This window comes from Phaenicophaeus curvirostris, chromosome Z (genome assembly GCF_032191515.1).
Source record: "Phaenicophaeus curvirostris isolate KB17595 chromosome Z, BPBGC_Pcur_1.0, whole genome shotgun sequence".
Lineage (NCBI taxonomy): Eukaryota > Metazoa > Chordata > Aves > Cuculiformes > Cuculidae > Phaenicophaeus > Phaenicophaeus curvirostris.
In genome coordinates, this window is record NC_091431.1 from 6,457,983 (window position 1) to 6,475,867 (window position 17,885).

The 17,885-nt window shown below is 43.0% G+C and overlaps 2 protein-coding genes across 2 annotated transcripts in view; both read right to left on the reverse strand.

Moving 5' to 3' along the window:
* LOC138733426 (sushi, von Willebrand factor type A, EGF and pentraxin domain-containing protein 1-like) overlaps window positions 1-17,885 on the reverse strand; it is a 152,185-nt gene that overhangs the window by 33,950 nt on the left and 100,350 nt on the right. The gene's annotated exons all lie outside the window — the stretch shown is intronic.
* The window catches only part of LOC138733454 (sushi, von Willebrand factor type A, EGF and pentraxin domain-containing protein 1-like), an 18,593-nt gene continuing 1,670 nt past the window's right edge, over window positions 963-17,885 (reverse strand). The window contains exons 3-11 of the mRNA XM_069880646.1: window positions 13,658-13,781; window positions 12,955-13,125; window positions 10,724-10,897; window positions 7,468-7,587; window positions 6,513-6,689; window positions 5,808-5,892; window positions 5,310-5,501; window positions 3,485-3,652; window positions 963-1,680 (exon numbers count right to left, since the gene is read on the reverse strand). Of these exons, the coding sequence (XP_069736747.1) occupies window positions 963-1,680; window positions 3,485-3,652; window positions 5,310-5,501; window positions 5,808-5,892; window positions 6,513-6,689; window positions 7,468-7,587; window positions 10,724-10,897; window positions 12,955-13,125; window positions 13,658-13,781 (1,929 nt within the window). The remainder of the gene's footprint in view (window positions 1,681-3,484; window positions 3,653-5,309; window positions 5,502-5,807; window positions 5,893-6,512; window positions 6,690-7,467; window positions 7,588-10,723; window positions 10,898-12,954; window positions 13,126-13,657; window positions 13,782-17,885) is intronic.

Here is a 17,885-nt window from a genome sequence, read left to right on the forward strand (position 1 = left end):
GCTGCAGTCTTCAAACTACTTCTGCTACTTCTAAGAGACATTCTACTACTTCCAGGAGACATTCGTAAGTCACACACATTCAGCTGCAAGGTCTTGAGCAGACACCTGAGGAGCCCCTTGAAGCTGCAGGATGACCTCTGGCTGTACTATTAAAAATGTCTCTAACTGGAAGGAATATTGGAAGGAATGATCCTATCTAATGAAAACAACACAGAGTGATATGCATTAATTAGAGGATGTATCTGTGCAAAGTCTGAACAGAAATTGTTGCTATTGTTGCTGGAAGCCCATATAGACACTGGGATGTGACACACATCCCTGCCTGTCACCTGATCCCCCATTTTTAGCAAACGCAGATTCCCTAGTGGTTAGGAGAAGGAGGAGGGATGTTAAGAAGAAAAATGCTTTAAAAATTCCTTACCACAATATTACCCTTGTGCATCAAAGCACAACACAGGTTAAGTAGTTGTTACAGGTTTGATCAGCCACATGGTAATTTTTAACTTCAGGCATTATTACAATGTAATTTGATAAGGAAAGGGAAGTTCTGACTTGAGCGAAGAAGTGTGCTTGCATTCAAAGAAAAAAAATTACCCAAAGGTGATTTAGCTATGGCAAATCAGATTTCTTTTCACAGCAGAGAAAAGCGCAAGGTTTGTGAACTGGCAACAGTACTTTAAATGTCTCCAGATGGCACTGGAAAGCCACCTGTGGACCAAACAAATGAAGAATAAGACCTTTAGAAAATCAGTTGATTGTCATACGGCATCTTCAGTATCCTGAGACCCCACTTTAAGAGAGGAAATGCCACAGAAGTGTCTATAGCTTTCAGACACCATTCTGCTGCATATCCAATCATTTTTCCCTTTTCTTTATCCATCTGGTGATGTGCACCCTCAATTAAAACAGGAAAGCAGAACATAAGGAACAAAACCCCAACAGCAGCAATTATGAAGACATATTCAGTTTGCCAAGGTACTAGACACATGAGAAAACACATTATGTACCTTAATAAAGCCATTCTCAAGCTGCGGTGGTTCTCCACAGGACACTGGGTGGCACGTGGGCAAACTGCCACTCCAGTTGCCAGTGGCCTCACAGGTCCGTTTCTTCTCTCCCTTGATGTAGAACCCTTTGTTGCAGCTGTAAGCCACCACTGCTCCGAAGCTGTAGTTGGCCCCACTGGCATAGCCATTGCTAATGTGGGGAGGCTCTCCACAGCGAACGGGGATGCATTGGATGCTCAAAGGAGAAGGATTCCATTGGCCCCCTCGAAGGCACTCGATCTTGGCTGAAGTGTTCAGAACAAAGCCTTCCATGCACTTGAAGCTCACGATGGACCCAGCTGCAAACCTGGCTTTACTAATGGATTCCAGGATACTGTATGAGACAGTGGATGGCTTTTCACAAAAATCAGCTATGCAGTGGGGCATTTCCCTGCCCTCTGGAGGCACCCACTTCCCTTCTGCATTGCAAATTAGCTGAGAGTTATCAGCCAGGCTGTAGCCATCTGAGCAGAAGTAATAAGCTGTATCACCAAACAGGCGGTGGCCACTCTCTGGTGATGCATTCTCCACGTGGGGTGGTTCATCACAGGATACTGCCAGGCACTGCTGATGGCTTACACTCCACTTGCCACTGGCTAAGCACTCTATGGTTGCAGGGCCAACTAATGTGTAACTGTAGATAAGGAAACCACATAGCGAGTCAGAAAGACCAGCATTGTCAAATGCTACTTACAGTTTTCTGAAGCCTCTGCAGTACCACCTTGCTTACTACTACCCCAGAAGTACATGATCCTTTACAAAAGCTATGATCAAACTCAAAAGGAAAATAAGCCTACATGTCCACTGGTGAGGTATCAAAATGAATGATATCCTAGCACACCTTGTGTATATTGTTTCTCTCCTGTCTGTTTATCAGATTAGCATTCCTGACTTCCATTTGGTTGAAACTACAACAAATTTAGTATTGTACTGTGACGGTCCATACAATCCTCAAAGAAACAATCCCACTGAGAAACTCTTCCCCTTTGGCGGAACTGAATGCTCCAGAGTTATCCAGAGATGCTTTTGCACAGGGCACATGGCAATTTTGTAACAAATTCTTCCTGAAAAAATTGTTATAAAAGCCAATTAAAAAATTAAGGCTGAGTAGAAAAAAAATCATCTTTTACAGCCTAATTCTACCACGTGATTATTGTTAATGTAGTTATATTTCCCTAATATGTCTCTATGATGCACTGACAGGCATTACTCCATACTGCTCACCACTTAAAACCCTGCTGCTTAAACATGCAACAGTACAGTCACAGTACCTGTGACTATCTTGCTCTTCAGTTTTGAAATCTCTGTGGTGTGCTGCCACAGAAAGCAAAGAAACAGTAACTACTACAAAGTTCCTAGTGACTCTTTCCAGCTGTAGGCTGGAAACTGATTGTTCAGGTATTGATGGCAACATCTGTAAACATGGTTTGTCTTATTTGCAGGATTGTTTGGAAAGCCTAATGACTGGACTCCATAAAAAGGACCTATTATGTGTCAATGTTTAATATGATCCACTATTCATTGTCACAGAGAGCTGTGACCCTCTTTAAATGCTACTTTCCTATGCCATTCACAATGCTCAGACAGGAAAGAGAAGCAGCTTTTAAAATCAGTCAAGAAAACAGAATAAGGATGCTTTGTGTCAATTATGTTTCAAGCAATATTGCAAAGCCAGATTATAAGAAAAATACTGGCTTATCAATCTACCTTTTTACTGAGAAGGAGCAAAAGTCCTCCAGTCACCTAGGGCCTGACCTGGCAAAAGCTCTGCATAGCTGCTCTGCCTATTGGACACAACACAACAGTTTCAAGAAATTCAATTGGACTGCTCACAGGCTGTAAAGATAAGCATGTGCAAAGGTACTTGCAGAATTAGAGCCCATCATTATATTCATGCTTGATATCATCGAAGCGGAACCTCATCTTTGATGAAATACGAACTGAGAAGGTTACTACACTGAGTATATGTAAATTAAAGATAAATAATGCAGCTCAATAAATAAGGAGGCACATTTTTAAGGAAGCAAATTTTAGAACATCAGAACAGACAGTTCCCAAAACACACAAATCAGCTTTTTATAGCCTGAAGAAACATAGGAAATTCTTAATGATCAGGGCCTTGAGTTTACCACAGAAGTACTAGTTCTGTAGAAACTCCCAGGGAGAGGGCTTCCTATTGCATTGCTCTGTCATTCCCTACGATTCCTTCCGTTCCCCTCTTCCAAGGTGTATTCAGCTGGGATGAAACTACTTTAAAAAATGCCTACATGCCCCATAATGACTTTACAGCCCACAAAAGATCTCCACCACATTTAATTTCAAAAGAGTTAAGACAGACGCTGTAAAAATTAATAAGAGTGCAGTTATAAAGGACTTAAGAACCAGTGCACTGGTTTTACTTGTCCTGACTATCAGTCTGATAGTGTTAATCTACATACCCTTCCTTACAGGTGTAAGACACTGTGTTTCCAAAAGTAAAGTTGTTTCCATCTATGACTGCATCCTTGATGACAGGAGGGGATCCACATGAAACAATGCTGCAAGCTGGAGGTGTGCTGTTCCAGTTTCCTGAAGACGCACAAACAAGCACAGGAGGCCCCTGAAGGCTGAGACATAAAGACCATTATTAAGGCACCCATATCAGTCTAAGAATAGAAAATGAAAAGAGGTGATTTACTTCTCACTGACTTCCTGGCCTCAGTGAAACCAAGGGCAGTCTCTTACTGACTTCAGCAGAAGCCAGAATCTCACTCTCTGTTCATGGAAAAGCACTGCTGATGCTACCTAAAAAGCTGGTCTTCAGATTATTTGGAAAGAGCACTGTTAGAATTCATGTGGGACCTCAATGCACTGTGCAGAGACAAAAATAACTTCTGTTGTAGCTTTGCCCATCTTGAGCCACAGAAGAAAGTCACAGGGTGCTTAAATATTTATTTAAGCTTAAAGATTTACTTGTATGTGTTCAACATAACATCTATCTTATACATGCAACTAGGCCTCAGTCTGAGACCTGATTCATTCAAGGAATTACATACTATCTTCACTAAAAACACAGAAGGAAATGTTCCAGTTCAGATTTGTTTACTAAAGAAGCATTTAGTTCCTTCAGCAGGCAAAGGATACTGCTTGAGTGAATGGCCACATGGATTTAAAGTTGATGGCAGCTACTGGTTACCTTAGCTGAGGAAACAACAATGCACTGGTACAAAAGGTGTGACTCACTTGTCTAAACAGAGGTATTCAATGCCACTTTGAAATGCCCAGGGCAAAGCCCCTGGCCTCCAGCTGACTATGGTTTCCCAGTAGGTCCCACGTCATAACTGAGACACTAGACAGGGGGGTCTGATTTCCTACAGCTTAGTCTCAAACAGTATTACACTCCCATGTTTAGTTGACTGAAATGAGCTCAGAAGTTAAAGGAGGAGAATCACACTGACCTGGAAAGCCATTACAGATATGGTACAGGCCCTTGCCAGGGCAGTGGGTCTGCCTACCTGTGGCAATATGCTTAAGACAAATAGCACATAAGAGCTGCTTGAAGCAACAGACTGCGTCCATGCTTAGGTCCAGAAAAAATGTATGAGCTGGACACTGTTTGGGAGGGCTTACCTGGAGAGGTGACCACAGGAGAGAGGGCTTTTCTCACCAAGCTGTGCTAGGCAGATAAAGGAGTCACAACTGATGTGGTATTTGCTGCCTGTGTGTTTGTCCTAAGTCCATGGTCAAAAAACTCACTAACATTGTTAAAAACACTGCCTGATTTAGCGGGGTACAGATAGGCCCACACTGTGGATCTGTGACCTAACACTACACTGGACTGCAGGCAAGGTATCCATTTGTATTAACACGATTAAAACATTCACCAAATGAGCACAACTCACCTACCTACCTGCATGTGGACAAGGGAATACGTGCAGCAGGAAAATACAGAAAAAAATTCAGACCTAAACAGGCTGATATGAGACTGCACATGTCAGAGTAAGTCTGCTAGAGGTATAAAGAGGTATCAGGAAAGACAGAAACTTGCACTTTCTTTGATACAGCTTTACATACAATACCTATAGCAAACCCTGAATGACCTTGAACTGCTCCAATTTAGGGTGAAATACACAGAAGTACCTTCAATATATATAAAGTCTTTTAACATTCTAATTTAGTGCTTCATCTTTCTGAGTGACGATCCCAGATTTGTCTCTTTAGATGTCAGACCTTCTAGCAATCACGCCGCTACATTTTGCTGAAGAAAAAAGTTCCTGCATTTACCTGTATCCATTGTCACAGACATATGACACAGAAGATAGGTAGGTTGTGCCAGTGAGCATGTATTTTCCATTGCTGATATCTTGTGGGTTTGGACAAGTCACCACTTCACAGGAGGGGGGAGGGTGATTCCAAATGCCACTAGCAAGGCATAGAATTTCCTTTTCACCCACTAAGTTGTATCCATCATTGCACCTGAGCAGAAGAAAAGAAGTGCTATCACAGAGCCTTCTATGCACAATGTAGTCAGGCACCCCTTTTCTCTCTCACTCTCTTGAACCACACCTACATACACCATTTTTCTCTGCAGGACATAGACAGGTGTGACTAGAGTAAACATTCAGCTCTGTTAGTGAGTAGCCTCAGCTATAACCAAACGCCTTTTCATTACTTGAATCCTGCCTTGCTCCTCCCTTCATTTCAGTCACTCTCTTAATTCAGCCATACTCTTATTTGTCGCCAGATTCTCAATCAAGCATTCCAAACATACTGAATTCCTACCTGTACTCCACCTTGTTGTGGTAAGTAAAATTTGAGCCCAAAATGGCACTGTTCTCCGGAATAATTGGACTACCACAGGATATAGCTTTAAAAAGACATGAACACAAGAGAGGTTGACACAACACAAATAAAAAAAGAATAGATGATCGGGATTTGCTTTGTTTTCTCTTAAAAGGTTGGAAAAGTAAAGCTGTAGGTAACACTGTGTTCTTGACTAAGCTGTAATTAACCTATATATACATGTATACATATATATACGCGTATACATACATGTGTGTATATATATATATACACACACACACATATGTATATATATGCTCACCAGCCTGTCATCTCTGATTGCATTTTATCTACTGAAACACAGCTAGCAATTTTTAAGACATTAAGTTCCCACAAGAAAACAGGAGTCTGGGTGGAGAAGAAAGACACTTTTAAGTGCATGCATTAAAATGAGATGAGTCTACACCTTTGACACTTTGGAGAAGCTGTATAAGACAGTACCACTATGAATGTGACAACTACTGAAAAGCTTGAACTGTTGCTGACACCTCTTAAGACAACAGAGACTTCAACACTGAGATTCAGGTCTGCTGGGACAGGGTTTCATTAGCTGCAGTGGTCTCTAAAGGTGCTACGCTACTACTTTCCCCCTTCCACCTCTCTAAAAACAGACAGGACAATGTGCATTCTCTGCAAGAACCACACCTTCACAATATGGTATCGGATGGCTCCACTCTCCAGACTCCATGCATATAAGTCTAGTCACTCCTGTTAGCTGGAACCCTTCTTCACAGGAAAAAGTTACTTCACTTCCAACACTGTAAGTATCCCCATACAAGTGACCATGCTCTGGATTTCCTGGATTAACACACTTCACTGGTTCTGAGGAGGAAGAGAGAAACTATCAATAACAGAATTAAGTACCAGGTTTTATAAACAAGCTGCAGGAAACATCGTTGGGGATTTTCTGAGAGTAGGAAGGCAGAGCACACAGATAACACTCATAAGTAGCTTACAGCCTTACCAGCTTTCCTCTATTCTGCATGTTAGTGACAGGCACTGAAGACTTGTGCAAGTAAGCTTATTTTGATATGGAAGAGACCTACGTAACTGAGTTTGCATTTATTGTAAGAAGCAAATGCATCTTACAATCATTTTTCCCTCCGCGAGGGGAAGCCCTTTCCATTAGGTCCAGCCCTGAGAATCAAATCAGCTCAACTACATTTTATCCCAACTCAGGCTACTGTCCTGTTATCTCCATGCAAAGTCACTTTGCTTAATGTTTCCACAGGCAGCACAAACCCTACTCAGATATTTGTATTCAAATACTTCTTCACTGCACAACTCTGCTCTGAGAAAGAATGCATTGTGGCATGTGTTGTCAGGTCTTCAGCACATGTTCTTCATGTGCAAGAGGATTTTGCAGATGTACATGTCTTGAAGAAGAATCCCAATGACAGCTGTCTCCATACGGAGAAAAGGAGGAACTTCATTACACCCTCATTCAAGCCACAGTGACCTGGAGATGAGAGCATACCTGCCCAGTCCCACTGTCTCTCCCCAGAGATTAATTTTTCGCAACCGTCTTCTATAGTGGGATGCACAATACTGGCCTATGCAGGACCTTGGAAAGGCTAGACTGATGTTTTTCTTCCCATACCTGCACATTTTTTACCATCTCCTGTGTAAGGAGGGATGCAAGTACAAACATAAGATCCATTTGTGTTGAGACAAGATGCATGCTCATCACAGTCTGATCCAACAGCACATTCATCAACATCTACAAAAAAAGAAACACAAAAAAGATGTCTCTAGGGTGGTAGTTGTAATAGGTATCTGCTCTAAATTTCTGCCTTATTAACTGTCAAGTGGAATCACTTTCATTCCTGTAATTAAAATTTTTTTGATGTTCTAGTAAAAATATTTAAGTTTATATTCATGCTTTGTATATAATTTACTATACAATGTTGTGACTCACAAAATCAGAGATAAATCCTATTAACCTTCAGTCAATACTTCCACAAAAAGTATCTAGTTTCCAGGTACTATAAGAACATACAATGTAACCCAAGTACTGTTACTACTAGTTCAGTCAAACACTATGAGGGAGGACTTCTGTATTAAATACTTGTCTGGAAATCCTCCATTTCTCAAACTTTAAGAGGATAACTTGGCCAGGAGGTGAAACATTCTGACATAAATTAGAGCCACATCTTTGCTGAAAAAAATTACATTAGACTAGGAATGAGAAGTGTCTGCAGTTGCCAGAAAGCTTAAAATGAGTTCAAAATATATTAGTTATTATAATTAACTAATATGAATATAATGTCTAGATATGCCAGTTGTCATCTTATATTCCATGTGACCTGGTACCATACAGCAAAAAAAATTCCTCACTCCAGAATACTTCATATCAGCTTTCAAATCCTGACTATATGGAAGTGTTCTTGGTATGCAAACGAGTTTGGGCACTGGAACAGGCTGCCCAGGAAGGTGGTTGAGTCACCTTCCCTGGAGGTGTTTAAGGCACGGGTGGATGAGGTGCTGAGGGATATGGTTTAGTGTTTGATGGGAACGGTTGGACTCGATGATCCGGTGGGTCTCTTCCAACCTGGTTATTCTGTGATTCTGTGAGTTGTAAACTGCAAAGGGTCAATTTCCATGTATCTAACTGAAAAATGCTGGCACCCGGGATTATTCCTAATATAAATGAGACTTAGAGATAGAGAGAACAATTCTTCATTTAAAAGCCCTACTACATGACAACAGCTCTTGACCTAGGTATACTATGCACGCATGTAACAGGAGTTCTTTGCTTATTTCCAGGCCAAAATGCAACTTGGTTAGAAAAGCAACAAAATTCATTGAGTTAGTGTGTTTATTCTTCTCTGCTGTATGAGTCTGGCCAGCATGAAAAGAACCCAACAGTGTTTTGAAAAGGAGTTTCTTTCTGACACACAGGACAAAAATTTCAAATTAAAATCAAAATAGTTGCCAACTACACAAGCAACAGGAGAAGGTAAAGTGCTGCCACAGCAGAACCGGAATGACTGCTCCTCCTGTAATATCTTGTAAGGCAAGGAAGAGTGGAAGGACACCATGAATCAGATCCAGAACAGAGTAAAAGGAATGCCCGAGGGCACAGGCACATCAGATTTTGTTAACACCTGCTTGGAGCATGAATCTGAAATGTAAAGGGTGGATTAGGGTGCCGAAGACACTCTTTTTTACATTTTCCCCTTAATCTGCTTTGCTTTATGAGAGGCAAGGCAAGCTGGGAGGTGGACCACAAGGCTTTTCCTTCTCATCATCATGCTTCCTACTGCATGGGCGTCAAGCTATTTGGACAGCCTTGCAGCATCTGCTCTAAGCTTGCTTATCCTTAGGCCTTGGCAAAAAGTGCAAAGGAGAAAAACAAAGAAAGGAACAAGAGACTGGACAGCCTGTTTAGAGGTTCTGAATGAGTCCTGGTAGCCAGAATGCTATGAAATCAGATGGATCCTACTCCAAACTGAATTTTGGCAAAGGTAAAAGACTGTTGGCTTTTCTTTTGCTCTTCTTGACTGAAAAGAATATGTACTATACCCATATAAAATTAAGAGTCGAATCAAATCAAACACAAATCTTGCCAAGTTGTAACCCCACAACTTTCATGTTAGGTATAACTAAGACAGCAGCAATCCAAGAATGACTAGCTACTGAATTCTGGCAGGGACCTGCCGGAGACATAGCCATGCAAGAACAATCACACCTGGTCCTCCAGAGGAAGTGCAGTGCTGACCTTTCTCACCTTTCAGCTCCTACAGCTGCACCTGGCACATCAGACCCAGCTGACCAGGAAGTAAATTATGGTGTGGGAACTATGTGAACTGTCTGTACATGTACTCCCAGCCCTCTCAACGCTGCAGCTGCTTGCTGACAGGTACATGACTGACCAATGAACTGCTAGAATGGAAGAGGGGCACCCGAGATGGTCAAAGGTGATCTGCCCATGAAGCTCAGGGAATAATTCAGCGTGTGACTGATCACTGCTGTTACAAAGAAGATGAGTCAACAAAAAGGGACAGGAAGGTGGCCTTTGTTTTAGATAAATAGCTATCAATAGTTGAGCAGATCAAATGGTGATGTAAAAGCTTCTCCCCATGTTCCTTTAGAGTGTGAATGCCTCCCTGAGTTAATGAAACCAGCATGGGAGTGAACTGAGTCCATGGCTTAGGCCAACATAGAGTACAAATCCCAGAAAACTAGCAATGGGCTTGAGCTGGCGTCAACCCACGTATTCATTCCTTGCTGCTGGGGACGTAAAGTGTCATGACAGTAAGCATACTACAGAGACTGGTAATGGGAAACACTTCTGTATAGTGACTCAACTGTGTCTTGCAATTGCTACGTTTCCTAAACGTAACTTGCATTTCTTTGTATTCTATTATGCAGTATATTTTGTGTCACTCTGCTGAATCAGAAATCCTGTAGAGCATCAACTGACTTCAGGTAAGTAGATTTGATATTAACAATTATAACCTCCAGCCATGAAACATCTGAAAGAACCTGGTCAGAGAGTATGGGACATTCACAGTGATCTCAAGCACAGGGAAATGTACAGATTAGAAACAGAGAACGCAAGAACTTCATGGCTAAATGAACGTGGAAGGAGAGAGGCTTAGGAGTGCAATGTAGGCTTATTAAGTATAGGGTGTGTGGGGTTCAGGAGGATTGACAGAGAAAGGTGCCCAAATACAGGTTTCATTTCATATAACGATCAGCATGATATTTCAGAAGTGTGAATATTTTGGAATGTGATTTCTAAAGCTCTGGTCAGCCTTCACAATTTCAGAATGAAATCCTGCCCAAACCCAAGGGCACGGAAGTAGTGCAAGATTGCCAGCCCATGCAGCCATGTGTATGGCACATCTCACCAAGGCAAGACGGTGAAATGCTGTTCCAGCTCCCACTGTCCAGGCACGGCATCCTGGAGTCACCCAACAAATAGTAGCCATTGTTGCAGTGATAGGTAACAGTACTGCCAGCAAAAAAGTCCTCAGCTGAATAAAATCCATTTTCCAAAGGTGGAGGTACTCCACAGCTGATTCCTGCAAGACGAGTGAAAAAAGGGCATAGACATTAGCAGTGAAGACACAGATCAACTTCAGAATAATTCCACATGAGAGCCATCACCAGAGATCTTTTTCTCTGCAACTGGAGAATCCTAGCTGCAAGAGGTAGCTTTACTGATTCCAGTTCTGGTAGAGGTAGCTGTTTTGAGGGCACTTGCCAATCAAAGACTGAGTGGGACTCTCCAGCTTTTGCTATTGTTAGCTCTGGAAGACACATTCGTGACTAAGTTCTCAGCAAATGTCCTTCAGACATAGGGCACTTCATCCCTGTTGAGTTTTAAGGAAAATCAAAAAGCAAATTTGCCTTCATGGAGGTTTCTGTTACTTCCCTTCAATGAAAAACAAGTTCTAAGTTACTGTGTTTGACCATTACAAAATATAGCTAACAGAATACTTCTAAGAGATTACAGTACTGGTCTGAGACCAGGGAGTGCCAGAACAATTGAGAGTTCAGAATTGACCTCACATGCAACCTTGGGCATTGCTTCAGCTACAGTAAAGAAGCCTTTCTGATCCCAGCAGTGCCAGCAGAAGTCATTGCTGTACCGGCCTGCTAGAGGGTGCTATTTATTCTAGCAGAGCTGCCTCTGTGCATCTTAATTTCAATCAAGACTACATGAACCTATTCCAACAGCTACACAGCTCATCTTCGTAACTACGTGGATTCTAGCAACTCGCTGCTCCCCAGCCATATGCAAGGATCACACAACAAGACACTGAGAAGTGTTTAGAGCCTGTGGTAATGGAAGTCATGCAATTGCTGTAGAGAGATAGAACAATGACAGGCTGTCAGGGGATGTGGACCCGTGGTTTGTGGCTCATTGGCAGCAGGAAGAGGATTCTGGTGGATGAAAGCAGTGATTACAATGAGCCCAATTCAGTCAGAAGAATCTTTTCTGTACCACGTCTTCCACTATAAACCCTGCAGTTCTTCATGCAGGAAATAACTGTCTTGGACCCACTTTCATTCATCAGGCGTTTGTGGAACAGGCTGAAAATGGCTAGTGGGTGAGTTTGGCTTTCATTCACTCAGCATCATTATGTCAAGTCAACCCATCTCTGTCTGAGCTCTGTGCTCAGATGGTAAAACTACCTGGCCCAATACAGAAAAACCAGATGACAACACTAACAGGATTCTGGTGGTTTGCCACTGATAACACATCAAGAAAAGAGCAAAGCTGTCCCTGCCAGTGAACTTAACGCTCTGCCCAGCAAGATTTGCTTTTGTGTAAATCCTCACATGCATACTGTTCTTTAGGCATAAGAGGATATAGGTCCTGAATTTATGCTATGAACAACTGAATAAAGAGGAAGCAAGATAATCACATCAAATCTAGATTAAACTATTTTTAAGTTATTTAAATAAATTCAGCAATTTTCCTCAAACTATTGGTCAATTTTGGGATCATGCAATGCCTACTTCTGAAGCTGAAATGAAAAATACAGTCAGCTCCAACAGATGCCACTGCAGTCACACGTGCAGTCACAGCAGAGGAGAATCAAAGCAAAGGAGATGGCAGGAGCAGGAAAGCAGGAATTGAAGAACCTTCGCAACCTAAATGTATACAGCCCAGTTCCTTAGAAGAAATCCCATAAGTCTTGGAGACTCTTCTACATCATGACAAAAGTATCTGCTGCCTTTAAAGAAATTACTCTATCACATACTAATGCCAAGGCTTTTACTTCAAACCAGTTGTTCTCAGTGATACTTAAAAATCACACAGATATCCTAGCTTTTCCTGTGCACTTCCTGCTGCTACTGGGGATGAATGTTCAGAGTATCAGACAGCTGATCCACATGGACTCATTTCTGCCAGGGCCACTAGAAACTGACTGGAAAAGGTGACAGAATCCAATTGTGGTGTAGTTCCTGCTCAGTAAAACATGAGTTTAGGTTCAAGCATATATATATGCTGTAACATGGAGGGATTCAAGTGCATTATAGCTGCAGGGGTAAAGACGCCATGAATAGTGATAGGGTTCAAATAGAAGCTAGGGTTTCCTAATCCTGTCAGCCCACTGAGACAACTCACTTTCACAGCGGGGAAAAGGCCGTGTCCACTGTCCCAGGTTAAGGCAGTGCTGAACAGAATTTCCCACTATCTGGAAACCTGGGTCACAGGAAAGGCTCACTTTCGACCCTGGCTTTACATCAGCAGAAGAGGCTCGCAGATGTGGTACGGATCCTTGCAAAGATGGACAGTCTGTGGACAAAATATATGCATAGAGTAAGAGAGATAGCTGTGTGCTGAATGTATAGAACTATTATCTGATTGTTTGATCCTGTAGAAGTTTATCTACAAGAAAACTTTGGGAAGTGTTCTATATGCTACATCCCACTCTGGTTCAAAGGTTTGAGAATCATCAAAATAAAACATCAGAAAAGGAATCTCTAGGAAAAGAGGTGAGAGGTATTTTAATACCATCCCATTATTTTAAAGAAAAAGATGAGAGTAATGAGAATAACTTCTTTCTGACCAAACACTCAATACCATCTTCACTTTTTCCCCAGCTCAGTTCAGGAAGCAATAAATCTCCATCAGAGATTCCAATGAACTTTTGTTACAAAACCCTGGAATTCAAGGAATGAAAGACTGAATGTTCTAACTGTAAAATTATCAAAATAATTTATTCAAGGTTAGTAGGGCAAAGGCTGCAAGTTAGCATATTTGACATAATAAAAAAAGTCTTATAATATTGTTCAGAAAAAAGGGTTCTAGGAGATAAAGTTCTAACCAGCACAAAATATACTCTTGTAATCTATCTTCACTCTTCCAACAACTCCTGGCAGGAAATCTGGCCAGGCTAGTACATTTCCTTTCTGAAGTTCTTCTGGACAGGATGTTGCCAAAGATTTTACCTATGGATTTAAAACAGTTGATTAGGTGCTGTTTAAGGAACATGTAGAAAAAATTGTAAAAAAGTATTTCTTCCCCATTTACATGCAACACAAGAACAACTCATTGAATAAGTAACGTTCACCCTTTCTAGCCCAAGAAGCTTCTGGCTGAACTACTTGTTATTCTGTACTTACAAGCCAGCTAGCTGTGTACAGGCATGTGCTGAGGCAATATCTGAAGCAATACTTGTCATACAAGCAAAGTATAAAATACAGTTCTTGAAACAAAATTACATTTGTTGACATGAAAGAAAAATGTATTTATGACATGGGAAGGAGGGGACTACAACCCAGCATGCCACAGCACTTTTAAGCTATTCAGACACCAATGCAAATTATACGCAATAATAAGAATATGCAGACAGACTTTTAATGATGGGATGCCATATAAATATCCCATTGTGGTTCCCTGGAAGGAGCTCAGATGCCCCAATCACCTCCCTGAAGCAGACACAATTGTATCTCAGCCACGAGAAAGCACTGAAAAAAAGGTATGTTCCCTGAGGAAGATAAACACACAGGAAAGGGATAATTAAGGATTTCCTCTTCTTTTAAGAGGGAAGTGGTCTATTGTGAAAAAACGGTTATTCAATTAAGAGAACATGTTAGTAATTAGGCTACTGAGACTACTTCAGAGTCTTTGGCTCTTCTGTGCTGGAGGGTCATTCCAATAATTCCTCGGCAGGGAGAAAGGAATGTTTCCTTCAGCAGGGTGAAAAAATGAATTAAGAATAGTAAAGATGAGCAGCCCAGCAGGCTGTGTAGATCTCAGCACAGTCAGCCAACCCACACAAAATATGCAGCATGGCTTCAGGATACAGCCAACTAGTTAGGAAGCACAGGTGTGCCCAGTTCATGCTGAACAGTTGGGTAACTGCCTTTCTCAGAATGGTGACTGGTTTCTGTCATGTCCAGTGGATGAAATCAGCTACCAATAAAAATGTGCTATGCTGTCTGTCTTTGCAAGAAAGGAAGTACACCATGAATGTCAGACTGCATTATTCTCACATTCCCACTGCCCTGAACTCCAGTAAGGTGGATTAAACTCTCCTAGAGTAAGCTTAGCTGGAAAAGAAAGCAACCTGTTGTTTATCCTCAGCCTGTTTCAACAGTAGGTGCTGATGGAAACTGCTTAGGCCAAGGGCTGCAAACAAACTGCAAGGAATCTGCAGAGAAAAATTTCCAGTGTTAGAGAGGCAGGTTTGGGAATTACCTCTTCCAAGCCATATGATGGAGAAGGGAGGGCCAAAAGGGACTCCATAGTCCCACACAGACAATTCATATTTCTACTGCTGTCTGCTCAACAACAAAACAACCAGACTGTTGGTTTACGTATATAAAATTACTGTGCAAGTGGATGAACAACTAAAGTAAGTACACAAAATAAAACCTTAAGAAGTGGATGCTGTCTTATGTTATTTACTGGGCCACACATTCTGTCACTCTGAGATTAGGAAGGTAAGACGTAATGAACAGTTCCAGTTGGCCATAACAAAACCAGTAATAACAGGTAACAATAATTATTTACTATCCCAAGCTCAGAAATGAAAGTAAAAATTCCATAGGAAGCCTACTTGGCTCTGGTCCCTGTCTAGCTTCACATCTGTCTTTTCAGATAAGTAATATGGGTACCATAAATGAGGGGCAGTTGAAGCAGTTGAAGCAAATAGGAATTTAATCAAGCCTGTCATTAAAGACAGATGACTACTTAAGGCTCAGAAATTTGCACTTAGCCTTTTCACCAGTGTGTCCTGTAAAATCACATGTATACTTATCAATTTCAAAACTGCTTGTGAACAAAAACCTGAAGATTTTATTTGGCAATGCAACAACTGGTGACCTGAAAAGCCAAGAACAGTAGCAGATCGCTGAGCAGTTCTGAACCCAGCCAAATGAGCAAAGAAAAGGAGAAAGAAGCAGAGGAGACATTTGGATGCTGGAAGCAAAGATTCTGCTTTACTTCTATTTTCTGTTTATGTATTACTTCTTATTTGGATCATCTTCTTATTTGATAAATCACCAAATACTGGTAAAACTTTGCTGTTAAAAAAACACCAGGAGAGAAGCAAAACCATTTAATCCAAAGACCCTTCCCCCAAGAAATGCCTCTAACTTTGAACATTAGTCCTTGCTGTTTAAGTGTTACCAGCAGTTCCATCGTTTCTGACCCTCAGGATTGAAATACTAATGACCAGGAAGTGCGGTCATGGAGCACACTGTCGTAAGGTTTGCAGGTAATAACAAAATGAGAGGTCCAGTTGGCATGCTCAAGGACAGAGCTGCATCCATGGGGACCTCAACAGGCTGGAGGAATGAGCCAACACAGATATCATGAAATTCAACAAGGACATTCTCCGCAATTCTCCGCCCCTCTTTACACTTTTCCCATGTTCTAAGCACTTGTCCGCCCCTCATTGCTCTTGTAGGCCCCTCTATGCTCTTGTCCGACCCCTCTTTGCCCTTGTCCACCCCTCTTTGACCTTATCTGCCCCTCTTTGCCCTTGTCCGCCCCTCTTTGCACTTTTCGTCCCCTGTTTACCCTTGTCCACGCCTCTTGGCCCTTGTCTGCCCCTCTTTGCGCTTCTCCGCCCCTCTTTGCCCTTCTCCGCCCCTCTTTGCCCTTGTCCACCCCTCTTTGCACTTTTCCTCCCCTTCTTTGCCCTTGTCCGCACCTCTTTGCCCTTCTCTGCCCCTCCTTGCCCTTGTCCGAACCTCTTTGCCCTTGTCCGACCCTCTTTGCACTTCTCCCGTATTTTCGGATTTTCTCCGCCCCTCTTTGCTCTTGTCCGCCCCTCTTTGCCATAGTCCGCCCCTTTTTGCCCTTGTCCGCCCCTATTTGCCCTTGTCCGCCCCTCTTTCCCCTTCTCCGACCCTCTTTACACTTGTGCGCCCCTCTTTGCCCTTTTCCGCCCTTCTTTGCCCTTGTCCTCCCCTCTTTGCCCTTGTCCCATATTCTCAGCAATTCTCCACCCCTCTTTGCCCTTGTCCACCCCTCTTTGCCCTTGTCTGCTCCTCTTTGCCCTTGTCCGCCCCTCTTTGCCCTTGTCCGCCCCTCTTTGCCCTTGTCCGCCCCTCTTTGCCCTTGTCCGCCCCTCTTTGCCCTTGTCCGCCCCTCTTTGCCCTTGTCCGCTCCTCTTTTCCATTGTCCGCCCCTCCTTACCCTTGTCTGCCCCTTTTTGCCCGTCTCCGTCCCTCTTTGCCCTTGTCCCGTATTCTCAGCAATTCTCCGCTCCTCTATGCCCTTGTACGTCACTCTTTGCAGTTGTCCGCCCTTCTTTGCCCTTCTCCGCACCTCTTTACACTTGTGCGCCCCTCTTTGCCCTTTTCCGCCCCTCTTTGCCCTTGTCCGCTCACCTTTGCCCTTGTCCGACACTCTTTGCACTTGTCCGCCCATATTTGCCCTTGTCCGCCCATATTTGCCCTTGTCCGCCCATATTTGCCCTTGTCCGCCTCTCTTTGCCCTTGTCCGCCCCTCTTTGCACTTGTCCGTCCCTCTTTGCCCTTGTCCGCCCCTCTTTGCCATTGTCCGCCCCTCTTTACACTTGTCCGCCCATCCATGACATTTGTCTGACCCTCTTTGCCCTTGTCCGCCTCTCTTTGCCCTTGTCCCGTTTTTTCCGCACTTCTCCGCCCCTCTATGCTTTTGTCCGCCCCTCTTTGCCCTAGTCCACCCCTCTTTGCTTTTTCCACCCCTCTTTGCTCTTGTACGCTCCTCTTTGCCCTTGTCCACTCCTCTTTGCCTTTCTCCGCCCCTCTTTGCACTTCTCTGCCCCTCTTTGCCCTTGTCCCGTATTCTCCTCAATTCTCCGCCCCTCTTTTTCCTTGTCCGCCCCTCTTTGCCCTTTTCTGACCCTCTTTGCCATTGTCCCGTATTAACCGTACTTCTCCGTCACTCTTTGCCATTGTCCGCCCGTCCTTTCACTTGTCCGCCCGTCTTTGCCCTTGTCCGCCCCTCTTTGCCCTTCTCCGCCCCTCTTTGCTCTTTTCCGTCTCTCTTTCCCCCTGTCCGCCCCTCTTTGCTCTTGTCCGCCCCTCTTTGCCCTTGTCCAGTATTTTCCGCACTTC